The sequence below is a fragment of the Phlebotomus papatasi genome, chromosome 2, assembly GCF_024763615.1.
Source record: "Phlebotomus papatasi isolate M1 chromosome 2, Ppap_2.1, whole genome shotgun sequence".
NCBI lineage: Eukaryota > Metazoa > Arthropoda > Insecta > Diptera > Psychodidae > Phlebotomus > Phlebotomus papatasi.
In genome coordinates, this window is record NC_077223.1 from 66,214,941 (window position 1) to 66,239,511 (window position 24,571).

Consider the following 24,571-nt stretch of genomic DNA (forward strand, 5'->3'; position numbering starts at 1 on the left):
GGATATCCATTCACTGAGAAAAAAAAGAGGGTACGCTTAACTTTTTTTCCTCATAACTTTAACACTTTTTAGGTGTAAAAATATATCAACATTTTTTAATGTTAATTTTACACCTACTTAAGGGTAAAATTAACATGAAAAAGGGTCATTTTAACCCCCAATACACCTAAAAAGAGTAATATTTACACCGATTTTGGATCAATACTGCAGGGTAAAATTAACATTTCCGGAATGTTAAATTAACTTTTTCGGATTTCTCTCAGTGTTCTTTTAATTAAGATAATCTTAATACTGCCTACGATTGAGTAGTGGTTAAATCCCTTTTATTTAAAAAAAAAAAAAAGAAAAAATCGTCTTGTCCCACACTACCCCTGTCCCATACCTCCCCGGTGTCCCCTATATGAAGAACTTCTAATCGATGATCCTAAGCTCTAAGTTTATTGCCAGATTTTACAGGTTAAATATTCTCGAGTATCATCCTGAGTCTATTTCGGTCATTAAGACAAAAAAGATCCTAAATCCTCTAATTACACGACTGACACTCTAATATTCTTTTCTATTATTAATAAGAATATTAATCTTGATATTAATACTAAAATGGAATCATATTTAGATATTTTAATTTCGTTCAATATTAAAAATTCATGACAAACAAACCAAGGATATTCATATGAAAAATCGTAAAACAATAAAACATAAATGTATAACCTTTGTCTCTGCATATGATAACTCGAAAGCAACTTTTATTATAAACTTCTTTGAAACATATCCTCTTAAAAACTTTAAGGAAAAGATTTCCTAGAATCAAAACTCATCCCCTTTGATCCGTTTCAACTTCAAAACAATGCAAATTTGCTGGAAGCGACAAAAAGTGTGGAAAGCAGAGGATCCTCTTCTGTCCTGAAAATCCCTCACTGAAAGTGGAAGTCAATCCCTCAAGTGGCATTTAAAATAAAATAGAGAAACAGCCACCGAGAATCCATTGAGAATTGAACTTCGATGGCCCTTGAAAAGCCACCATCCATATTTTTTTTCACCCTAAGCACAACGGGAGTGACGAATGGACGGGTTAAAAAGACGATAGGGGATGATTTTGGAGCGTTACAATAAAAAAATATACATATCGTTGATATGTTTATGGAAAATGGCAAAAAGAAAATTTGCGGTGATTGAATGAGTTTTATTCTTGTGAAAAATTCAAACTTAAATTGATTTTCTGCTCATTTTCTAGCTCAAGCACCAGATTGACGCTCTAGGGTTAGTTTATAGCTGAAAAAAAAATCTTTAAATATGCAGACACGACAAAGACATCACCAAAAAGGTTGAACATCATCCCCTTAATGCAAGAAAGTGTTTATTGGCAAATGTAATTGAATTTACCAGAGAATTTCCAATCGAAAATCGCGCAGAAAACCTTCGCGGTAGAGCTGAGAAAAGTGAAATGACATCCACCTCCTGTGAAGGAGGCTCCACCGACATCCTACTACCCCTTCCCCCCAGGAAAAACCTCAATCGACGAAAGGGAAAGGAGCGACTGCACGGAAGTTGAGCACAATTCCTCAAAAGGGCGATTAGTGAATCGACGACGTCTGGGAGGGTGTCTCGATGTTCACCCATTTGCCAACATGCCATTGCGTCGTGGTGCTACCAAAGACGAATATAGCATCTTCTTCACGACGCGCACACAGGCCGGGAATCTCCCTCTGACGTCGACACTTTCACCACCCGAAAATCTTCTCCAACAACCACATTGCAAAATGGGAGATATTTCGCCCACAGGCAACATCATTCACATTGGCCGACGGCGACGGAGGGTGAAGAATGCCATCCTTTCTCAAAATCTCGAAATGTTTTTCATGAAAAGCCCAGAGCAAGACAAAATTCAAAGAACTTTCAAAAATTTAAATGATATTGGTGCATTAGTCTTTTGTATAAGAAAACAAATCTTTAGAAAGGTGGCAAAGTGTCAAGGATTAGCAGAACGCTCGTGCTTAAGTATCTTCAAAATTCAACAAAAGTAAGTTTCAAATTATAGAAATTGATAAACTTATTCGGCGTTTCAATGTTTGAAAACTTTAAGAAAATTTGAATATACTGGTTCCCATAAGAGACTTAACCCTCTAACGGTGTTTTCTTTAATATACGAAAAAAAGTTCTAAAACAATGTTTTCTAGGATAATTATGATTATGATCCAATAAAGTCGAAAAAACCATCCATTCTTCATTATCTCTTTTAGTTTAGGCGCTATGTGAGAAAATATAAGATTTTTTTGAAACTCTTTTTGTTTCTAAAATTCACATTTTTAGTTTTTTCAATTTTTTTTAAATAAAATATACAAAGTAGAATGACATATCTTTCAGTAAAAAATAAATTTATTTTACTCAGATAACTTTAAATCGGTATTTTTATGGAAATTGGAAATGAGTTTTTTTGCACAAATATTTTTTGTTGCTTTTTCTCTGACCTGTCACACAAAACTGGGAATAGCAACAAAACGAAGAGTCAAAACGAGTTCAAACTTTCAAGAGATGTTTATGAGACTATTACCGAGGACACTAGGGTGGAGTCTACACTTATGGATGTTATACACACTTATGGACAACACAAAAATCTTAAGTTATTACATTAAACAGATTTTGAAAAGTCAAAAGAATTGTTAATTACATCATAAACTAATAATTTTATAACTTTTCGAAATCTGTTTTACGTAAGAACTTAACATTTTTGCACGCTGTCCATAAGTGTATAACATCCATAAGTGTAGACTCCACCCTATAGCACTTTTAAATACATAAAACCTTTATTGTCGCTGTAAATGTGATTTTTGTGAAGACCGCCTGGAGGCGGTCTTACCCGTTAGAGGGTTAAACCGCTAACACGAAGTAATGCAAAATTGCATGCAATTTAAATTCAAGGAAAAATTAATTATCGGTTTATTACCGTTTTATAAACAATTGCTCTTGATAAATTTGAGTCAGGATTTCAAAGACCTTTCGAACGAACCCTAAATTATTACAATCGGTTAATAAAATTTCCTCTTCAGAGCCTTTTTAACCTTTATCCTTGAAAAATATTTCTGAGAATTTTAAATACTTGAAAGTAAAGTGAGAGAGATCTGTCAAATTGGGTATTGGAATGTGCTGAAAAGTTGTAACACTCAAAGTGGAACACTCAATAACTTCTTAGCAACAGAGGGCCAATTTTTGAAATTCTCACTCGCACCCGCGAGCTCTTTAGTGGCCGAGAGAAGTTGACTCGCACACCCCGTAGATTCTTGAGTACGTGCAACGAGTAGTTTATGTTCTAAAGAAGTCATTACAAAAGGATTTGAATCTGCGGCGTGTGCGAGTCAATTTCTCTCGGCCACTAAAGAGCTCGCGGGTGCGAGTGAGAGTTTCAAAAATTAGCCCGCAGGATTCCTCCAGCGTCACCCAGAGATAAAGGAAGTGATGGTTGTACATTTAATCATCATTCACTCATTTGATTCTAAATTCATATTTAACTAATGTATAATGTACTTACATTCACAAACTGGACAATATTCATCTTTAGATTACGCTAGAGTTTCAACACACAAGATCACCAGAATCTTGGAAGAATCTTTCACCAATTAGGGTAATCACACATCAGGAGGGCAAATTCTTTAATGCTTTCTGATTCTGACCCATGTTCAGAATTTTCTTTTCTCGTTTCAATAAATTTTCACGACAGAAAAAAATAAACAATCGTTTCACGCGCCGCACAATTGATTTTACAATTAAATCTTTCACACGAACTTGATTCAAACACAATTTGCAAATTGGAACTAATTTTGAGAAATAAAAGGACTGCAAAGCATCGTAATTTTGCAGAATGCTCAAACTCGAGAACTTAAACGCTGCACCTTAAAATTTGTTTTGGTAGAATCAATGCTATAATTCAAGCAAGGAGTTGACTTCCTAATTTCAATTTTAGTTATTTTTGAATTTTGAGATCTTTCTCGCTTAGCCAAAGAACTCGAATAAAATAATTCCAATTTAAAAATGTTTTTTAAAGTATTCAAACACCAAAAAGGAAATGCTTCTTTTAGATTAGGGCAGAATCACATGGACAGTAAAATGCTCACCGTCACCGTCAAAGCCTCACCATATTTCGTTAATTTAAGCATTTTCATTGCAATTCTTACACAAATTCTCAATTGCCGTAGGGTGGCGGCATTACATGTGGCCACTGTCTTTACTTATGGCCAACTCGCAAAAAACTTTACAATATCAAAAAATGATTTCGAAAAACCTCAAAATTAAAAATATTTGATGTGTTTTAATAGGAAATCAAATTTTTTCGGTTTTCGGAATCATTTTCTGACAAAAATTGCGACATGGCCATAAGTAAAGACAGGCCACAAGTAATGCCGCCACCCTATTACCTTATCTCAAACTCTGTGGCACTAGGTGAAAATAATATAAGAAAACTGAAGAAATAAAACAAAAATGCGATAAACGGTGAGCAGAAAAACTGTATGAAAAACTGTAGCAAAAAAATCCTAGTTTTTTTTGCTCACCCTTTATCGCGTTTTCGTTTTATTTATTCAATTTTCTTATATTATTTTCACCTAGTGCCACCGAGTATGAGATAAGGTAATACGGTAATTGAGAATTTGTGTAAGAATTGCAATGAAAATGCTTAAATTAACGAAATACGTTGAGCATTTTACTGTCAATATGATTCTCCCCTTAATACAGAATTTTATTATTTTGGACAACAAAAAATTCTTTGAGATGAACATTTTAAAGAATTATTTTTCAATTTTCCAAAAAAAAAAAAATAGAAAGACACTGGAATGAACATACATAAATATAAAACTGAGTACTCAATAGAAAATGTCTTTTCTAATAAAAAAAAAAAGTATCTAAAAATCTTGAACCGTTTCTGACCGATAAAGCACATGAAGTGCAAGACATTATCTTAAGTGGCTTGCATTTCGAACCAGAAACATTTTCCGAGTAATGTAGGACCCTCTAAAGGTCTCAAAGCAATATCCCTATATGTATGGCCTATACATCTGATGATGGCTGCGAACGAACCAACAAAAGTGTGATAATTTCTCAGAACGCGTTTCATTCGCGGGTAATACTCTGTGGAGTTTTCTCAAATTTACCCTAGGGGAAATCGCCTTACCTTCGAACGACTCAGGCTTCGAACAGTTCATTCTTTTCAATATGTTTTGAATAGTTTTGACCAATTTTATGCTTCAAATTTTATAAAAAGAATCATGGGTCAAATCCATTAGGAACATAGAGAAAAGATTGAGTTTTTCTAAACTTGAATAATCCGAAGATAGTACAATTATTTCCCCTAATATTTTATTTTACATATTTTTAGAGTATTCCCTAGCAAGTTGGTTTTGAAAAGTGATATATTACATTAATAAATATCACTTAATGTAATGAGCTTAAACTTATTAAGGTCGTTCTACTAATGGTTCGTTTTATGGCCTCTACACACTAGGAGCAATTTATTTAAAAAATGCCCTTTTAAAGAAAATTTCCCCTATCCTTGTAAGCAGAAACGTCAAAATTTTTCAAAAGAGGCAATTTTTGACGAAAATTACTTCTAGTGTGTAGACACCAAGAGAAAACACAGTCTAACGGCGTTATCACACTTGCACATTAAAATTTTAATGTAAATCACATTAATTGTCGCTTGTGAGCGTCCAAATATGTTATTTTTGTCTTTGAGTCACTTAATATTTGGAGTTTTTCTATTTATTGAAAAAGAACTGGACTTGACCTGCAAAAATAAGTTTAAATTTACCTAAAGCATAAATATTTTTCACATTAAAAAATTAAAGAGAAAATCGCATTAATTTTTCGCATTAATGCTATAAATCAATTTATATCAAATTTTGCGGTCCAAGTCTACCTTTTTATCAACAAATAGATCAAATTTTGAATATAAAACGATTCAAACACACAAATTACACATTTGGACTCTCACTAGCGACAATTAATGTGAATCATATTAAAATTTTAATGTGCAAGTGTGATAACACAGTAAGATCGGTTTCAAAAGTCAAAGAAGCGAAGTTTCAGTCCTCATTTTGTTCGCATGACGGCTGTAGAATTTTCTGCGCAAATTTTGAATTGACTTAAGTGACATCAAGTGTCAATTTTCAGTAAAAATCAAACGTGAGACTCATAATATTCTCGTTCTATTTATTAAATTTCCTCATAATCATTGAGTAATTCCTTTGATAGATTTTTACCATAACATTTTAGTAAATTTTAATATTATGTAAATTACCGGTATAAAAGTTTTGAAATTCTGATTTAATTTTTCGAACATCAACAATATTTTGCCCATTTTGCACAAATAAAATGCTATGTATTTTTCATTCAAGACACTTTCAAAGAAACAAACTCCGACATTCTTACTTCTTGGTAACTCTGCAAGGTGGCTGAGGTACAGAATTTCGAAGTGCTCGTGTCAAATTGTTTTGGTTTTTAAATTGCTGTAGGGGGAAAACACTGAGAAACTCATTTTTCACCTTTTAGTGTGATTCTTCATAAATTTTCCCCACCTTGTGCGAAAATTTAGTGAAAATTGGAAACTGAATTTGAATTCTTCGAATATCAACGCATTTTTGTGCCAATTGAGTTCCATATCCATTTACCTTTTAGCCAAGACACTATTGGGTGTAAACACAAGTAGATTTTGATTTTACAATAGTGTCTTGGATAAAAGGTAAATGGAACTCTATTTGCACAAAAAGTCGTTGAAGTTCGAAGAATTCAAATTTAATTTCGAATTTTCATACTAAATTTTCGAACAAGATGGGGAAAATTTATCAAATATCACACTAAAAAGCTTGCAAAAGAGTTACTCAGTGATTATATGGAGTGATTAAATAATGGGACAAGAACAGTAAGCGTCGTTGTTCTGTTTTTTTCCTCACAACAATGTGAAGACCGTCACATTTTTACACTTGAGCACTTTGGAATTCGAACAGGATGTAACTTACGCCACTTTGCGAAAGTATTAAGAAGTAAGAAAGTCTCTTTTTTGGATCTTCAAATAGATTTTCGAATTTTTCAAGATCTACTTTTATACGGAAAGATTGGAGAATCAAACTCTAATTGTGTTTGCACCCATTCCGGTGTTTGTTATATCTGGTCAAAGCAAGAATTTTCCTACTTAAAGTGTCTTGACTAGAATTACACTCCTACAATGGGTGCAAACACAAGTAGAGTATGATTCTCCAATAGTGTCTTGGATAAAAGGTAAATGGAACTATTTGCACAAAAAGTCGTTGATGTTCGAAGAATTGAAATTCAATTTCAATTTCGGATTTTCATACTAAATTTTAGAACAAAATGGGGAGAATTTATGAAATATCGCACTATAAAGCTCGCAAGAGTTACGCGGTGATTATGAAGTGATTAAATAATGGGACAGACACAATAAGCGTTATTTGCTTTGTGTTCTTCTTCACAACAAACTGAAGACCAACACATTTTGACACTTGAGAACTTCGAAATTCGAACGGAAGTACCTCAGCCACCTTGCGGAATTATCAAGAAGTAAGAATGTCTCTTTTTTGGCTTTTTAAGCAGATCTTCGAATTTTTTAAGATTTTCTTGTGAATGATAAGAATAGAGTCTTCCTATTTACAGTTGGTTTTCGATTCTCCAATAGTCTCTTGGATAACAAAGTAAATAAGTTTCTATTTGCACGAGAGTTAAGTGAGACATGGTTGAAATTTGTACTAAACCGAAACCGAAGCATTTCGAAATTCGAACAGGATACCCTCTTGCGGAATTAATAAGAAGTCGAAATATAGCTTTTTGGGATTTCAAAGATTTTCAAATGATTTTCCTTAGATCTTCTATCATTTTTAAAAGTTTTATCATAAATCTTTAAACATTTCAATTCGTTTTTGCTGTGTTTTTTTTTTGCTTTAAAATTTTAAATAGAGACAAAAAAAATAAAAAATAAATAAATGTAAAAGTGGTAAAAAATATTATCTAAAAAGTCCAATACGAACTATTTCTCGCAGTGTACAAATATTTAATTAATCGTGAATTGTGCGCGAAGACAGAAGGTGTTTGCAAATCTCTCGCAGCAGGAAAGATCAATTTTCCACTTTGGTCAACAAAGAAGAGGTGCTCGATTGCAATCTTTCACTTTCTTCCCGGCACCTTTGCATCAACTTCCCGAATCCGGCAGACTCGGTTAATTGATCAAGCGCGCTCCTCGGGAGCTGACTAATAAAGAGCTTCACGAGTATGTTTCTTTGTGTCACTGGGTCTCATCAATTAAAGAAGAGCCACAATTGTGGTCTCGGAATTTAGACAAATACATTTATTAATTTGTCCACCGGAAAGCAATTTAAATTATTTTCATTGCTCACAATGGAACATCGCGCTCCACAGAGATGATCTTTTTGATCTCGCGCAGATTAAATGGGATATTTTAGGCAGAATTCTTGGAAATTGTATTAGATTTTTTTGGGAGGAAATGCAATTGAAAGAAATTCTCTAATGTCTAATGGATTTCTGAAAACTGTTGTGAAAGCTTCAGATACTAATATTGATATTTATTCTCTTTAATGTGTATTGAGCCAATTTTTTTTGGTTTTTGGAAATCATTACCAAAAGAAATTATATAAAAAACGATTTTTAATTTTGAAAATATTAAATTTCAATTTAACGAATATTGATATTAAAATTGGCCTCTGGGTTGGATACGAGAGGGCGCTGGTTTCACCAAAGTGAAATGAAAGTGAGATTTTGAGGTTAAAGACGTTTCAGGGCAAAAAACTTCACTTTTAAGCAAATTAAACAATAACAAGAGACGTAGAATTTTTCAGGGTAAATCCCTTCTTCGATATGCTCCAGGACAAAGTCCTGAAATATCTTCAGAAGCTCACAAAAAATCCCCCTCCACGGGCGTCGTCATGTGTATGGAAAACAAATGAATCCACAGGTTGCCGTGACATTTCAATGAACTCTGCACCTTTCGTTTATTTGCAGTATTTTTATTTGAATTTCCGTCGCAATAGCCACAGGAAGGCCATAAGAGCCTACTCAGGAATATAGAGAATCTTCAGAAAATCCCAAAATAACTCAAAATGAGCCCCAAAGGTCCCCTCAGAGGGATAAAATTGAACTTAAAAATTGCACTCACTTGTTTTGACCGCAAAAAAAAGGTAAACAGGTAGGCGTCGTCGTTGCAGAAACAAAATGCACTTCACGGCACTCTTTAATCACCTCACTCAATCACTCAAGCACTTGCAAGGCACAATTTTTCACGACTTTTCCACAGGAAAATTCCAGCGATTACGCCCGCATCGCGATGCTCAACTCAAAAACAGGAATGTAATGGAGGACGGCGCGAAAGAGATGGGGTGCTGCGGACGGTGGTGCAAAAGAGACAAAGAGAGAATGCATCGTGGCGCCAGAGCTGTGAGTCAAAAAGGCGACATGCGGCCAATCAACTTATCGTTTGTCGAACCGTCGGCGACAATTTAATGAGAAAATGAGGAAAATGGGGGAAATGTCCACTAAAGCATTAGACAAGCCTAAAGGTCCTTAAATGCTGACAATATTGTCTTTATTGATCAACTACGCATGTTTACAACAGATAAATGTTCACAAAAACATAATTTTGGTCAAATATTTTGGTCTATTTGTCCGCAATCTCTTCATTATTGTCCAACTGAAGGCGTTTGCCTAGGTTTTTGGTCATTTTCTCCTCCTGAGAGCTGTCAGAACTCCTGTCCGGACTGATCATTGGACTTTTCTCAGACACCTGCGATTTAAAACAAACGTAATTTAATCTTTTTTTTAGTTTTTAAAACAATTTTTAAAATAATGCTACTTTTCTGTTGTAATTTTCTTTACAATAAAAATAAAAATAAGGCTTTGAAAATTAATAATATTGTCTATTTATTATTTTATTGCATTTCTGTACATTTGCCATAAAGCAGATGTGTGCAAAAATCGTTGAAACCGAATTAACATCAAAATAGGTTTGGTATAGTAGCGTGAGTAGCGTTTTGACCATTGCATTGACGTACAGTAGACTGCTCTCTCAAATTCGGGCATTTGGGACCGAAATGTCAGCCGAATTAGACAGAAATTCAGGCGACAAACTTTATGAAATGCAACGATTTTTTATTCATCTGCATACAGATATTGAGTTTACACACTCCTATATATCGTAAATTGCATGAAAATCCCTCAATAATGCAAAATCACATCAAAACTAAGACAAACCATGCCAAATTTGAGCATATTTGATTCATTTGATAATCATAAACAAAACTTGAAAAATGACAACAAACTTTTTTCAAATGTAACCGCTGCCCGAATTAAAAAGTAGCCCGATCTCAAAAGAGCCGAATTAACGAGAGTCTACTGTACATGTTTCATTTGACATTTATTCGGTTTCAACGGTTCTTGCACGCCTCTGCCATAAAGTATTTTTTACGTTCACATTAAGTTTTCTTCTTATAGTCTTTCTCCATTCATTTAAAAACATTTCTTTATTATTTAAAAATATATACATTACTTTCATAGAAGAAATAATTTTTTTTTTTCAATTATTTGTGTAATTTATAAAAACAATTTGGTAACAAGTTAAGTGTTTTTTTTTTATAAAATGTTAAAGGAAAATTTAGTAAGTTTCTTGCTAACTTTATTGCATATTTAGAATTTTTGTGTAATTTGAAAGGGAATTTAGTGGATTTGTGTAATTTTTAAGACAAATTTATTGTTTTTGTGTAAATTTTAAAGAGAGTTCACTGCATTTAAACAGAGGAAGTGGTTTGGATAAATTTAAATGGAAATAAAGTGTCTGAATAATTTTGAAAGGAAATAAAGTGTTTGTATAATTTTGAAAGGAAATTTAGTATCTTTGTGCATCTTTAAAGGAAAAATCAATTTTGTGTAACTAAAGGAAAATTTAGTGTTTTTGTGTAATTTTAAAGAAGATTTGAGTATTTTATCTGTAACTTTAAATGGAAATTTAATGTTTTTGTTCAATCTTGAAGAAAAATTTTCTGCTTTTGTGTAATTTTATAGACAAATTGAGCACTTTTGTGTAATATGAAAGGGAAATTAAGTAGTTTGAGTAATTACAAAGTACAATTTTTAGTTTTTGTGCAATTCTAAAGCGGAAGTTAGTGTTTTGGTCTCTTTTCAAAGAAAAATTTAGTGTTTTTTATAACTTTAATCACATATTTAGTGGTTTGTGCAATTTTAAAAGAAAATTTAGTATTTTTGTGAAATTTCTAAGAGCAATTTATCATTTTGGAGTATCTTTAAAGGAAGATTTAGTGGTATGGATAATTTTAAATGGAAATTTAGTGCTTTGTGTGTAACTTTAAAAACAAATATAATGTATGGGTGTAACTTTATAAGGAAAGTTAGTTTCCTCGTGTAATTTAAAAGTGGAATTTAGTGTTTTTGTGTAATTTTTAAGAATAATTTAGTGTTTTTGTAATTTTTTAAAGGGAATTCAGTATCTGCGTGTAATTTTATAAGGGGATTCACTATTTTTGTGTTATTTTTAAGGGAAATTATTCAATGTTTTCATAAATCTATAAAGTCAGTTTTAGTGGCGTAAATAATTTTAATGGTAAATTTATTGCTCTTTTTCGTTGAGTAATTTTAAAGAGAAATATAATATTTCTGTAATTTTAAAAGGAAATTTAATTTCCTTGTGTAACTTTAAAAGGGTATTTACAGTAAGGTCTCTTAAATATAAATGAAGGTTATGTTCAAAATGTTAAATATGGGATTACGTTAAATATTGCTTCTTGAATATTTACACACTTTGTTATTGTGTAAAATGAAAAATAAATATGTAACCACAAAGATTTGCAAAAAAGTACGGGGTTTTGATTCAAAATACAATTTGATCTAAAATAAAATGCTATTATTTTTGAAAATATCATTCGAATTTTGAGGACTGTAGTATTTTTGTGATAATTTAAAGAAGCCTTTAGAATTTTTGTGTAAGTTTAAAGGCAAATTTACTATTACGTTTGTATGATTTTTAAGAGGAAATTCGTATTTTCGTAGTTTTAAAGAAGAAATTATTGATTTAAATTAAGTGTTTTTGTGTAATATTATAAAGAATTTTTTTAACCTACAAGGGTAAGTTAATTCAATTTCAAAAGTAAATTTTCAAAATCTAGAATTTGTGTGTAATTTAAAAGAATATGGAGTATATTTATATAATATTAATGGAAAATATAGTGATTTGAGTGTTTTTTAGTATTTTGTGTAGCTTTAAAAAGTTTTTTTTTGTTAGTTTAAAAAGAATTTTCTTTTACTATGTGTAGTTCTAAAGGTGTATCTGGTGTTCTTGTGTAATTTAAGAAAGGAAAACAGTGGTTTTGTGTGTTTTTAAGAGGAATATTTAATATTTTGTGTAATTTTAAAGGAAAATTTAGTATTTGGGTTATATCAAAAACGAATTTTAGTGCGTCGCGTTTTAGATCATCAAATGCAATCAAGCGGAAACGAATATTGTGTTTTAAATTACGTGTATTCTGACCCCTTATATCTACGGTTTTACTGAAAACCACGAGAATATAACCCATATAACCCCAAATTCTTAGGAATATTACGGCTTAGAATAAATTGAAAAAAATTATAAACATCCACAAATATACGAATTTTGAGAAGATTTTATTTGAATTTTTAAAAAAAAAAATTAAGAAGAAAGACATGAAGTTTTGTAAAGATTATACTAATAAATTATGTGAAATTATTACAAATATCATACTATAAATCACGAAATTCTCCGAAATCCTAATAAAGGACCCGCAAAAAGTTATGCCTTTAGTAAAATTTCTAAAATTAATACTTGAATATTAAAAACAAAAACAACCAAAAGCATGTAAAAATATTATTTAAAGTCAGGTACCTAAGTAACTTTAAAAAAAATTGAGAAGTTTAAAAACTGATAATAATTAGAATAAAACGAAAAACTAAAAAAAAATCTTAAAGACCTTTGCATTCTTGCCCTGGAAGTTTGGCTATCAGTGCTAAGACGGCGGGGGACTTACATTAATGTTAGTGTGCAGCATCTCAGCGATGGATTGAACATCTAGGTTAGCATCTTGTGCTGAAATTTTGCGTAATGCTGAAGAAACGATGCTGATATCTCCTCGAAGTTCACTGATAAGCGCTGTAATCTTCTGGGCATTAGAAAGTACATCAACGCTCTGTGTGTAGGGATTGTAGCGAACTCCAAAAGGACGTTGAATGGTTTCGGCAAAAGTGCGCATTTTCTCTTTAGCCTCTTCAAATGAATCCGTGTAGTAGTAAGCATTCTGATAGGAAGTTATTATACATTCTTCACGGATTGTTTCATCGGGATCGAAACGCTTGATCTTCTCTGGTGTCGAAATCGCATGTTTCAATTCGGCAACGGATGATAGCAAGCCAGCTGAAAGATTTACAAGTTAGTGGTAGGGTGGCGGCATTACTTGTGGCCTCTGTCTTTACTTATGGCTTCACTTAAAAAATTTACAATGTCACAAAGTGATTTCGAAAAACCTCAAAAATTGAAATATTTGATGTGTTTCAATAACACATTGCATTTTTTTGGTTTTCGGAATTATTTTCTGTCAAAAATTACGAATAGGCCATAAGTAAAGACAGGCCACAAGTAATGCAGCAGCCCTATTAGGTTCAAAATTTTGAATTTAATATAGCCTACCTCCGAAGACCTTAAAAGAATTGTCAGGTTGGCGACAAAGTCCAAATTCGACCGTGAAGAAGTATAGCGTTGCTAATTTGTCGATGTCCTCATCAGATGCTCCCAAGGAAGCTAGGCCGATCTCTTGCGAAAACTGTGCGAAGCTAGCACAAGCCAGCAAGGGCATATGTCCCAGCAGCTCATGACAGCAATCGGGTTCGGGTGTGTAGAAAGGATCTGAAGAATGCCGGATGTACTGAGTGCAGTGGAAAACTCTGAAAGCCAGTCCTGACAGAAAGTCCCTTGGACTAAGGTATCCAGCCACAGGCCTTAGCTGAAATCCGGTTTTGCGCTTAAGGAAAGTGCTCACATCCTGCAACTGAGGCAAATTATCCTCGCGATAACCGCAATATTTTACTAGGGCCGGCCAATTTTCCATATACTCGGGGACAGCGTGGAGTACATAAAGTTTATGGAGTTCCCGGAAGACCGTTCCCCATGTTCGGATCTCTTCTTCAGTGTATTGCACCTTTGGAATAGGGTTGCCACTGTTAACGAAAAAGATGAAATATTATTGAACTTGAACCGAATAGGGTAACTGTGCCAAATTCCGGCCATCTTGCAATTTCGGCCACATTTTTGGTTCTTCGAATTTCCATGAATTTTTAGTTTTTGCATACTCTTGAGATTGAACAATGCAAAAAATAACAAAAAATGTCGTTTCGACGAACAAGATGATCTGAAAAAGACATTAGAAGAATTCCTGAAGGGCAAGGTACTATGAGAACGAAAGTGGCCGGAATAGGCCACCAATGCTATGTCTAAATTTTTATTCATTTTAAAATGTACTAAGAATGATTTTTAGAGAAAATAAAAATGATAAACTGTCTACAAGTTTCCAAGCAACACTCCTTATAAAAAAGTAAAAAAAAAATGAACTTTCATTAAAAATATTACATTTCAAACTTGAGACTTTGACGCTTGCATGCAACTATGCCGAAATTTGGCACACTTACCCTATTCATATCGAAATTTTGACAGATAATTTCCACAGATTGGAAGCCAAGTATTACTTAGCCCCGACATATTTGTATCCCAGGAACAGGAGCAAGTAACCTACCATCATAAAATGTCCAACAAAGCTTATAATTTAAAATAAAACTTACTACTTGTAAGCTTGAGCAATGGCAGAAAATTGTTCGCGTCTTTTTCTGTAAACAGGGTCCTTGAATCCCGGGTGATCCGCATCCAAATCTGAGCCATACATTAGCACATTCTGCGCCTTATCCAAGTCGGAAATCTTTCTTGGGAACCAGTGCATCTCGCCAAAATCTGCAAAAGCAAGTAACAAGAGAATTTAATGACGCGCCCAAATTCAATTTGTCAACGTCGTTTTCATACTCCTTCCGCTCTTTATTTTTACTCAATCAAGGCAGATGAAATGTATGATGTTAGTAATAAAGTTTCATCTCATTTAAGAGAAATTCAATAAGAGCGAAGTGCATTTAATAGCCGTGGGTTGTTATCACTTAGACTGCACGGGGTTTTGTTCAAAATAAAGAAATATACAGAAGGAGTTTTATTGAGTCATTATTCCTGTAATGACGAAAAATTCATTAGATGATGATGATGCAAGGTTCATGTATGATAAAAATCTTTGAAATATATTCCTTCAACCGAAACGTGTAATCCTCACGAGGTTTCACATTTTCCGATTGACCTTAAACCGTGTTAAAGTTTTTTCTTCTGCATCTAACTAATTATAAGGATTATAAGGATATTTCTTGCTTTAGATTTCTTTAAAAATAGATCCAAAAAAGTTTTTTAAACTTAAGTAGAATTTGGGATTTATGATATAAGGTAAAGCGCCCTCAAGTCGACCGGTAGAGTTATTTTTTCAATTTATTTATATTTGCTCTAATATTTGGCGTATGATCTAACATTAATAGGTCAATTATTCCATAAATAAATACGAATCAGTGACAATTTTATAGAAATTCACTATCAAACATTGATATATTGACCACCGGTCGAGTCGAGGAACTGGTCGACTCGAGGGCACTTTACCTTACGCCCGTATAATTAATCCATCAAATATCCCCAAAAACATTATAATTATTCAGCGATTTAACGGGTTAAATACTGTAAAAGTGGTAACAATAACACGAATACTAAATGATCTATAAATTTTTTAAACAATTTTTAATATCTTTGCACTTATAAATTAAATATTAAAGAGTAAATCTGTTGCGAATTTAAAAAAGCAATTTTTGAGTACAGTGGGACCTCGATAGAGTCAAATAATTATTTCCAGGCCTGTTGACTCCATTGAATTTGGTAACTCTATCGGAGTCTGAAAAAAAATCAATTAAAATGTGAAATTTTGATATAAAGGGGTATTATTTTATGTTTGTACAAGTTAATCGATAAATCTAACACGATAAGTAGAATATTTTATTTAATTAACCCATAAATTCTGCACCCTCTGGTCGAAAAAAGTCGTATGCTTGGGCAAAAGTTGGAGATTAAGAAATGATTTTATAGAATGTTTTTATTATTAGTAAGTATCTTAAATGAAAATTACTATACATGATAATATTGAGGTCCATCTACGATGTTAAGATATGGAAATGGTGTCTTAAAGATTTCTTTTTTAACTTTTTTTTTAGAAGAGCTCCGGTAGAGAATTGTTGAAAATTCTGATGCAATGAACGTTATTAATTAGAATTTATTTTAAACTTTTATTGTATGAAAGAAGGGATTGATAGTTGTTCTTTTCGTTATGAGATAACTATGGCTCTAAACTTCACAAAAAGAGTAATAAAACCAATTTTCCTCATTTCCCTCTTATTCTGAAAAATCGGCGCTAAATGGTTAGAGATATCTAGTTGAAGTGTTCAGATGATCCCCTAATATGTCAACCTGGGGATTATTATTATGACTCTCATTTCCTCTCTACCCCTCTCCTTCACGCCAAAATCATTTTTTTGTGATTACAGGAAAACACATCATCGGGATCACAGTGCTTAATAAAAAATCTTAAGACAAGAGAGAAAAGACAAGAGAACTTTCAATCGGTCAAAACGTTACATTGATACACCAAAACACTGATTTTAATTTCAAAAAAGTCATACAATATTATTAGTTCAATAATAATGGAAAAGTTGACTCTATCGGGTCAATTTGGATCCAAGTTGACTCTATCGGAGTCCGTAGAGTAAAAAAATAGCTGTTGACTATTGTAGATTGACTCTATCGGGGGTTGACTCTATCGAGGTCCCACTGTATTTAAGTAAAGCATTATTTCGGTCAGAAATAAGCCGTCATTTAGTTAATCCTCAGGTCAGTTAAGTTATTTAGGTATGGGAGACTCGGCATGTTTGAGAAACTTTTTATGTCTTAACTTTAAGGCAGCAAGGCATTTTTTTTAAATCCCTTGCTGCTTCACTTTTTCAGAAACTAAAATCACTAAAATATATTAAGCGTACTTAATTCTCGTCGTTTGAAATCATATTTTACCCATTAATTATACGAAACACAATTAAGCTTCTAAAATGAATTATGTTGATCTTTGTAAAAGTAAAAATTATTACCTATGCTTTATAACGATAACGACGATTTAATCGAACGATTCTTTCAAAGAAGAAAAAATACGAATAAATTCTAGTAAATTATAAAACGAGAAAATCCTGATAATGATGACTTATGGGAGGGGGGTCGTCGAAAACTAGAACTCAATAATTTTTCTCGTCTGAACTCCTGTCCTGACCGCAGACAAATCGAAACGCGGATGGATGTTGGCTAACTATTTTCTAGTTTTCAGTTTCAATATGTTTAAACCCTATCTGATTTTAAACCATTTTGTCCTCAACGGCCTTAATCATTGTTATTACTTTTATTAAATTTCTATGAAATAACACTCTTTGAGATTTCTGTAACGTTCTACCTGAACCAGAAAAAAATCCGTATTCAATTTAATAATGTCTGAAGCTAGGGTAGAGATTTTTCTTTCTAGAAAATTTAAAACTATCCTTAACTGAAAATTAAACGCAAAAGATACCTAGATACCTAGAATGAAAAGCCCTAGCAGGTACCCCAAATCTTTTGCTAAATATTTTATGCTTTACCTATTTATGTCTATGTCTAATAACCAAGGTACCAGGTATGTAAAATATATGGAAATGTTCTTTCCTATGAAATATTATGTAATATGTAAATAATGTGCAGACCACATCACTTTATGCGATACTTTTTCGGCACTTTTAAAATTTAAAAATCTTCAATGATTGTACACTGTTCTTACCATGTTCTTTACCTTAATAAAATTTCGTTTATTAAGAGATTAGGGAAAAGTGGTACAAGTTGGACTATGGTAAAAGTTGGACAATGGTACAAGTTGGACAGGACTTTTTTCTTGATAAATTTAGTACTTCATTTTTATTTGTATATTTTTAGTGCTATAGTTTTATAATTTGGTTCCTTGTGCTTAAAAAAACTTTAGTACTGTATTTATCAAGAAAAATCCCTGTCCAACTTGTACCGGCGAATTGTCCAACTTGTAACACTATGTCCAAATTGTATCGCTTTCCCCTATATGGGCCACGAAGATTTAAAAACAGCGTATATTTTCTTTTTTTAACTGCTCGAACTCCAAGAGAGAGAACTTTGCTAAACGGAAAGAGATATTGCCTTCCAGTCTTCGGTGACCCCCCCCCCACAAGTCAACATTTTCTAGCGAAATAACTTACCCGAATCACCCCCCCATCCCTTTCATCCAGCTGAACATTTCGTCCTTAGACGCCTTTCACCACAAAAATCGCCATCTTGAATTATTTAGGGCCAAAGGCCTAATATTCACCTCTTTTGTTCAATCAATTAATTAATTAAAAGGTTAATGATTTTTTTGAAACCCTCTTATTGAACAATTTTCAACTCCAAGATGGTTTTCTGGTGATTTATAGACAAATTTAATTCGACAATAAATTTATATGCCCCAGAAAAATTTGCGAAAACGAATATAAGGCAGAACCCCTTCTCGGAAGTTCGAGCAGTTCGCAAAGCCTCGGATTCTTTGACACCCCTTTCAAACACAATAAAAAATTATTTAATTTAAAGCTCTTAAGCATATAAAAATGTAACGCTTAAAAAATATTTTATGAAATTTTCATGTACAAATCTTAAAAATTCAGCCCTTGGGACTTGATTTTTGGAGACCATTTTTGAAAAAAAAAATTGTTTTCGATGAACAGGGTTATTAGGCTAAATTCATGAAGTTAAAAAAACTAAATATTTCCATATAGCAGATGGGTCAAACTCTTACTTGAATGAAAGATTTTCGAAAAAAATGGATTTCTAGGATAAATTTTATATTAAAAAATACCATTTTTATGTATTTTATACCACGTTTCGTCTTGCAAAATCAATGAAATCAAGGAAACTTTTTTGAATCCTTATAAATTTAATCGGCAAAAACAAACGAGCTGTACAAAATACGAAATGGGCATTAAAAAATTAAAAATGAGCAGTAAAATATCTAATTATGGTCAGTAAAAAATTTAAATCTTTACAAAAATCGGTCTAATTTATATATTTAACATTTAAAATTATTGCAGATAGAATGGAAAGCCCTTTATTATCCCTTTGCCAAAATTTGAACGATAATATCACTGTTTCAATTTTTTTGTTACTGCTCAATTTTAAATTTTAAATACACAAATATACAATGCCAATTTAATCTCAATTAATCTTGGATAATCAGGAGTTAATCAGGTCCTAATGGCTGAATTTTTAAGATTTTTGAATGAAAATTCTGAAATATGTTTCAAATATTGTACTTTTATATAGCTTGAATTAAATTTTCTTTTTTTATATTTACATATTTAAAAAAAATTATATTGTTTTTCAGTCTGCGTCCCAAACGTACTTTGTTCTATTTAAAGCGCACTAAATTAAATTTAGCCATTACCAAATAAAGAACAAATATTTTGGATTTTAAAATAGTATGATCATGTCATATATGATTTTTTAAGAAAAAATCAAGAAAATTGTAATTAAAGTAAATAATATTTTAATTATTTTCAAATTATTGTTAATTTTTTTTATTGATTTGTGTCGAATTTTGAAGGATATATTTTATTTAACTAACGATTTGGATTTTGAAATGTTTACTAATAATTTAATTCTTTGATTAGTCAAATATTTTAGAGAAGTAGCATTTAAAAATATTCAAAAATATTTTATTTGCATCTAGGATATTTCCAACAAAAGGAATAATTTTCTCTCACCACATCGATCATGAGATTTGTCTTGAAATAATTCACTTATTGTATAGTCCTTAGTAATTATTTCTGAAGTTACACAAATTGATTCGTCAACCTTGTCTCTTTTGATTGCAAATCTCTCGTCAAATACCGCAAAACCACAGATTTAAACAAGTTTAAGAAGTTCGGATGAAAAGTTGGTTTCTGCAAGAAACCCAAGGAGATGGGAAAATTCCACTCACCGAAGCTGGTGCAGGCTGAAAGGGGCGTCGGCGGAGGAAACTCCTCAGAAGTCTGATTTATCTGATTTACAGATTGAACTTCCCTCTTTAGCATCCTGATTACGTGATCGAGATGCTTGGAATCGCACTCAATGTCCACAAGGACATCTGCCTGCTCCTTAACCGCATCCTTGTTCTGCAACTCAATGTGGAGGACATTGATACCGAGTTCCTGGAAAACCTGAAGGGCTCTCGCGAGGCCTCCCACTTGATTTTTCAGCGTGAACATGATGGATGTCCTGTCTCCAGGAGATGAGGAATTTCCACTGGATTCCTTCTTGGCAAAATCCCGTCGTCGATGCAGCGGACTGCCCTCCTTAACTGCCCACTCCTGTTCCCCACTGCGATAGAGCCATAGCCCTAGAAGCCCCTTACCGGACCCACTCATTGCACACTCAACTGCTCAAAAAGGATTCTTTTTAAACGCTTCTTCTAATGATTGCCAACACTTTTCACTCTGCACAACAGGCGTCCTCGGCTTCGACTGAACTGGAGACTTCATTGAGAAGCTTCTTTTATACCATTCCTCCGGCGCACATCTCATGATGCCATCTCCAACGTCACACTTTGCTCCATGATTGGCTGAATCAGAAGAAAGTCAGGATATTATTTAAACACCATTCTTCTGCAAACGGGCGAAAAGTTCCTCTTCAAGAGGTTGTCTTTCCTTTTCCCAACACTGAGAAAAAAAAACTATGTCACAGATATTTTTTTTAAAGAAATCGTTGTGAAATATATTTACGAGTATCTTATTAAAAAAATTTAAATAAATAATTTTAATTTTAAATTTAAGAAAAATCAAATAAAAAATTAAAGTGCAATCGATTTCGACAAAAGGGTAAGTTATTTAGAGAAATCCAAGGTAATAAACTATAATAAACCAACAAATAATTAACTCATTTTAAGAATTAGTTCGCAAAATAAAAAGAAAACTCTTTAAAATGTTTAATGAAGGTTGTAAAATTTAAGAAATTTACTTGAAATCCTAAGAAAATATCTTCGAAACCGAAGGAATACATGAAAAAGTTTGTGAATAAACCAAATTTTCGAAAAAAAAAGAAAAAAAATAAGGAACATATTCAGACACCTCGGAAATAAAAGTTTCTCGAAACCAAAAGAGTTAAAGATTTTTTTTTGAAAGTTTCAGAAATGAAAACAAAATATTTCACAGAACTTAAGAAACCCAAGAAATAGTTTTTAAAACTTAAAAAAGGGAATGATATTATATGCTGATCCTTTTTAAAATTACTACTAACCCAGAGAAAACGAACATTTTTGGAAAGGAGATGAGTCTAAGAAATATTACGATAAACCTTTGAAATGTTTAATGAAACCTAAGAAATAAATAGGAAAAGCTAAAAAAAAAAGAATATTTTGCAAAACAAGAATTTTACAAATAAATCATAAAAAAAAACCTTTTTTTGAAAATAGAAAAGTGTAAAACTGTTAACGAAACCTTTGAAACAGCAAACCTGGCAGTCGTATTTGACTTTGACAACCATGACAAATAAATTTCTTTTTATTCGGAAATCTTCGTAACTATATCGGATTTCATCGGTACTCGATTTAAGATATCAATTATTTTATGAATGCGTCAAAGAAGAAAAACTAAAACAATTATATTATAAATCCTGGGGAATTTTTTCTCAGTGTTTTGCCAACTAAAAAAACTTAAACGCAACTTTTGTAAATTTTAATATAGCGACAAAATCGAAAGAGAATATCCTAGAAGTCGCTCATTGCAAAAAAAAAATACAAGCCCCAGAGGGACTCTAGATCTGCGAGATGGAATGGAAAGGACGAGATTTTATTCCGCAGTGAAAAGGTGGAAGAAACGTGGGTGGAAGAGTACTTCTGTGGCAAAAGATACTTTTCCCCCCAAAAGAGATTCATCGAGAGTGTTTCACTTACACGAGAATCAATTCAACTATCAAATGGATAAGAGTTGTATTTAATTTTCTTAACGGTCAGCTTCTATTCCACATCCTTTCTCTTCTCGAATATATACATATGTAATACACGCACCCATAAATACATTTATCACATCACACGAGAGCAGAGATAGTGATGATTTCGGAGGATGGAATGACTCGAGGTTAGTTTCTTAGCACAATGCTCGCATTAAATGATCCGAGAAGGTTTTTGAACTTAGAGGGTTAACTTGTTGAATTGTTTAAGACATTTTATTTTACATTCTGATAATTCCTTAAGAATATGCATATCTTAAAAATTAATCTTAACATATTAACATTTATTGTTTATACTAATGGCGGAATCATATTGACCGTTAAATCTTCGCCATAACCGCTAATCGCACTGATCGCATTAATTTGACAAGCAAACACGGAATTTTTAATTATTTAAAGGCGGACAGCCTGTAAAAGCCGACCAAACAATTTTCATTCAAATTCGAACCAAGAGTAATTTTCAAAAAGGTGGACAACGTGAAGAAAATGATTGAGCGGAAAAACAGGAAAAACGGACACGTTGAAAAGCTGTACTAAACAATTTTAATACAAATTCGGAATTCGAGTAATTTTCTAAAAGGCGGACAGCGTGGTAAAAAGCATTAGGAGAAATTGGGGCACTACCAAACATGGGGTAGCACCAAACACTGCGATTTTTTAATCAGATTCGACTTTTGAGGATAAGACCTATAGGAATTTATAGTCACTATAGGGGTGCTTGTCCACTGAAGAAATGGTCGAGATAGTCCAAGTAGTTTAGAAATAAGAATTAGTGTTTGGTGCTACCCCGTGTTTGGTAGTGCCCCAGTTTCCCCTAAGCGTAAAAGCGGACCAAATTACTCTCTTACGAATCCAAAATTAGAGTAATTTTCAAAAAGGCTGTCAGCTTAAAAAGGAACTGAGAAAGACAATTATCTTGGAAAGTCGGACCAGTTCGCAAATGAGAACAACTCCTTCAAAAATTTGATGAATTATCAATTAAATATAATAATTTTCCATAAAAACTTTATGATTTTGATTTTGAAATTATGTAGGGAAGTTTAAAAAGCAAAATCCGACTTAAAAATCAAAGAATGACTGCAAGATGAATGAATGAATGAATCAAGAAGGAATGATTGGTAATAATTCTGGAGAGAGACAAATACGAGTACGACGAGTACCTGCGTTTTCTCAAAACCACCTGCCGGATCGGATATTGGAATATGCTAAAAGATAGCATTCTATTACAAAGCAACAATTACTAGGGACAGCGTGGGTGTTCTGTGAAAGATAATGAAGTTCCAGAACCTATTCTTAGAAGTCGTCCAGAGGATTCTTGGATCTCAACCGTTAACCGGAAATAAAAAACCGGACGGCAGACAGTATTGCCATTTAACATGCGAGTATTACACAGGAAAAGTTCAACAATTAATTTACTAATTCCTTTAATAACAATATTCGTTTTATCCGCCGGCGCATAAAACTTGGAAGGGGCCCCCTTCCAAGTGCTCTGGTCTCGTTCGTCCTTGTAAATTTCACCCGCCTTTAGAAATTTTGTCAATTTTAATTTTTTTAAATTTTTTTTTTATTTATTTTTAAAATTAAAGTTGTACTACTCTAAGTGACGGATATAGGAGATAGGACAGAGGCAATTTTGACGGAGCCCCTACCCCAAGGGGGGCTTCTGAAGAGCTCCTTAAGTATTTTTTTATGTTTCTTAGTTTATAAGGCACTTAATATTATCCATTTGGCCCCTTTTAAGATTAGTATATTCACAGCAAAAAACAAACGAGCTGTAAAAAATTCGAAATGGTCAGTAAAAAAAATTAAAAATGAGCAGTAAAAACTTAAATCTTTACAAAAATGGGTCTAATATATTTAACATTTAAAATTGTTGCAGATAGAATGAAAAGACCTTTGTTTTCCCTTTGCCAAAATTTGAACGATAATATTTCTTTTTCAAATGTTTTGTCACTGCTCATTTTTAACTTTTTACTGCTCATTTATACAATGCCTATTCACTATCCGGTGGTTTCATCCATTCAAATTTTTCTCAATTAAACTCTAAAAGTAAGTAAAAAGCGATGAGAAATTAAGTTTTTTTTTGTAATTCAAAACTTTTTAAATTTCCTAAACAAATTTTTATATTAAGAAATATTAACTTTAGAATTTCAATATAGGAAAAAAATTAAACATTAAAGTAGAACGTAAAATAACTTTGTTTCAAACACTTAGAAAAAACGGGGTTGCGATTAAGTTTTTTTCCTCATAACTGTAACACTTTTTAGGTGTAAAAATATATCAACTTTTTTTAATGTTAATTTTACATCTTTTTAAGGGTAAAATTAACATGAAAAGGGGTAACTTTAACCCCTAATACACCTAAAAATC

General features: G+C 32.5%; 2 protein-coding genes across 3 annotated transcripts in view; both read right to left on the reverse strand.

Moving 5' to 3' along the window:
- The window catches only part of LOC129803884 (protein bric-a-brac 1-like), a 372,561-nt gene extending 363,141 nt beyond the window's left edge, over positions 1-9,420 (reverse strand). Inside the window, exon 1 of one of the 2 annotated variants that reach the window (XM_055850754.1) lies at positions 9,167-9,420. The gene's annotated coding sequence lies outside the window, so the exon portion shown is untranslated. The remainder of the gene's footprint in view (positions 1-9,166) is intronic. The other variant, XM_055850752.1, reaches the window with a different exon arrangement.
- Positions 9,421-9,567: 147 nt separating this feature from the next.
- Positions 9,568-20,898, reverse strand: LOC129803887 (tryptophan 5-hydroxylase 1). Its single transcript, XM_055850757.1, has 5 exons — positions 20,196-20,898; positions 14,860-15,025; positions 13,715-14,241; positions 13,059-13,441; positions 9,568-9,790 (listed from the first exon to the last, which is right to left on the reverse strand). Exons 1-5 carry the CDS (start codon positions 20,620-20,622, stop codon positions 9,665-9,667), a joined length of 1,629 nt encoding a protein of 542 aa, XP_055706732.1. The 5' UTR covers positions 20,623-20,898; the 3' UTR covers positions 9,568-9,664.
- Positions 20,899-24,571: the final 3,673 nt, after the last annotated feature.

Coding starts and splice junctions, on each gene's coding strand:
- LOC129803887 (XM_055850757.1), bottom strand. CDS start 20,622: ATGAGTGGGTCCGGTAAGGGGCTTCTAGGGCTATGGCTCTATCGCAGT. Junction 14,242..14,859: donor ATTGCTCAAGCTTACAAGTA/GTAAGTTTTATT, acceptor TTTCGTTAACAG/TGGCAACCCTATTCCAAAGG. Junction 13,442..13,714: donor TTCTTTTAAGGTCTTCGGAG/GTAGGCTATATT, acceptor TAAATCTTTCAG/CTGGCTTGCTATCATCCGTT.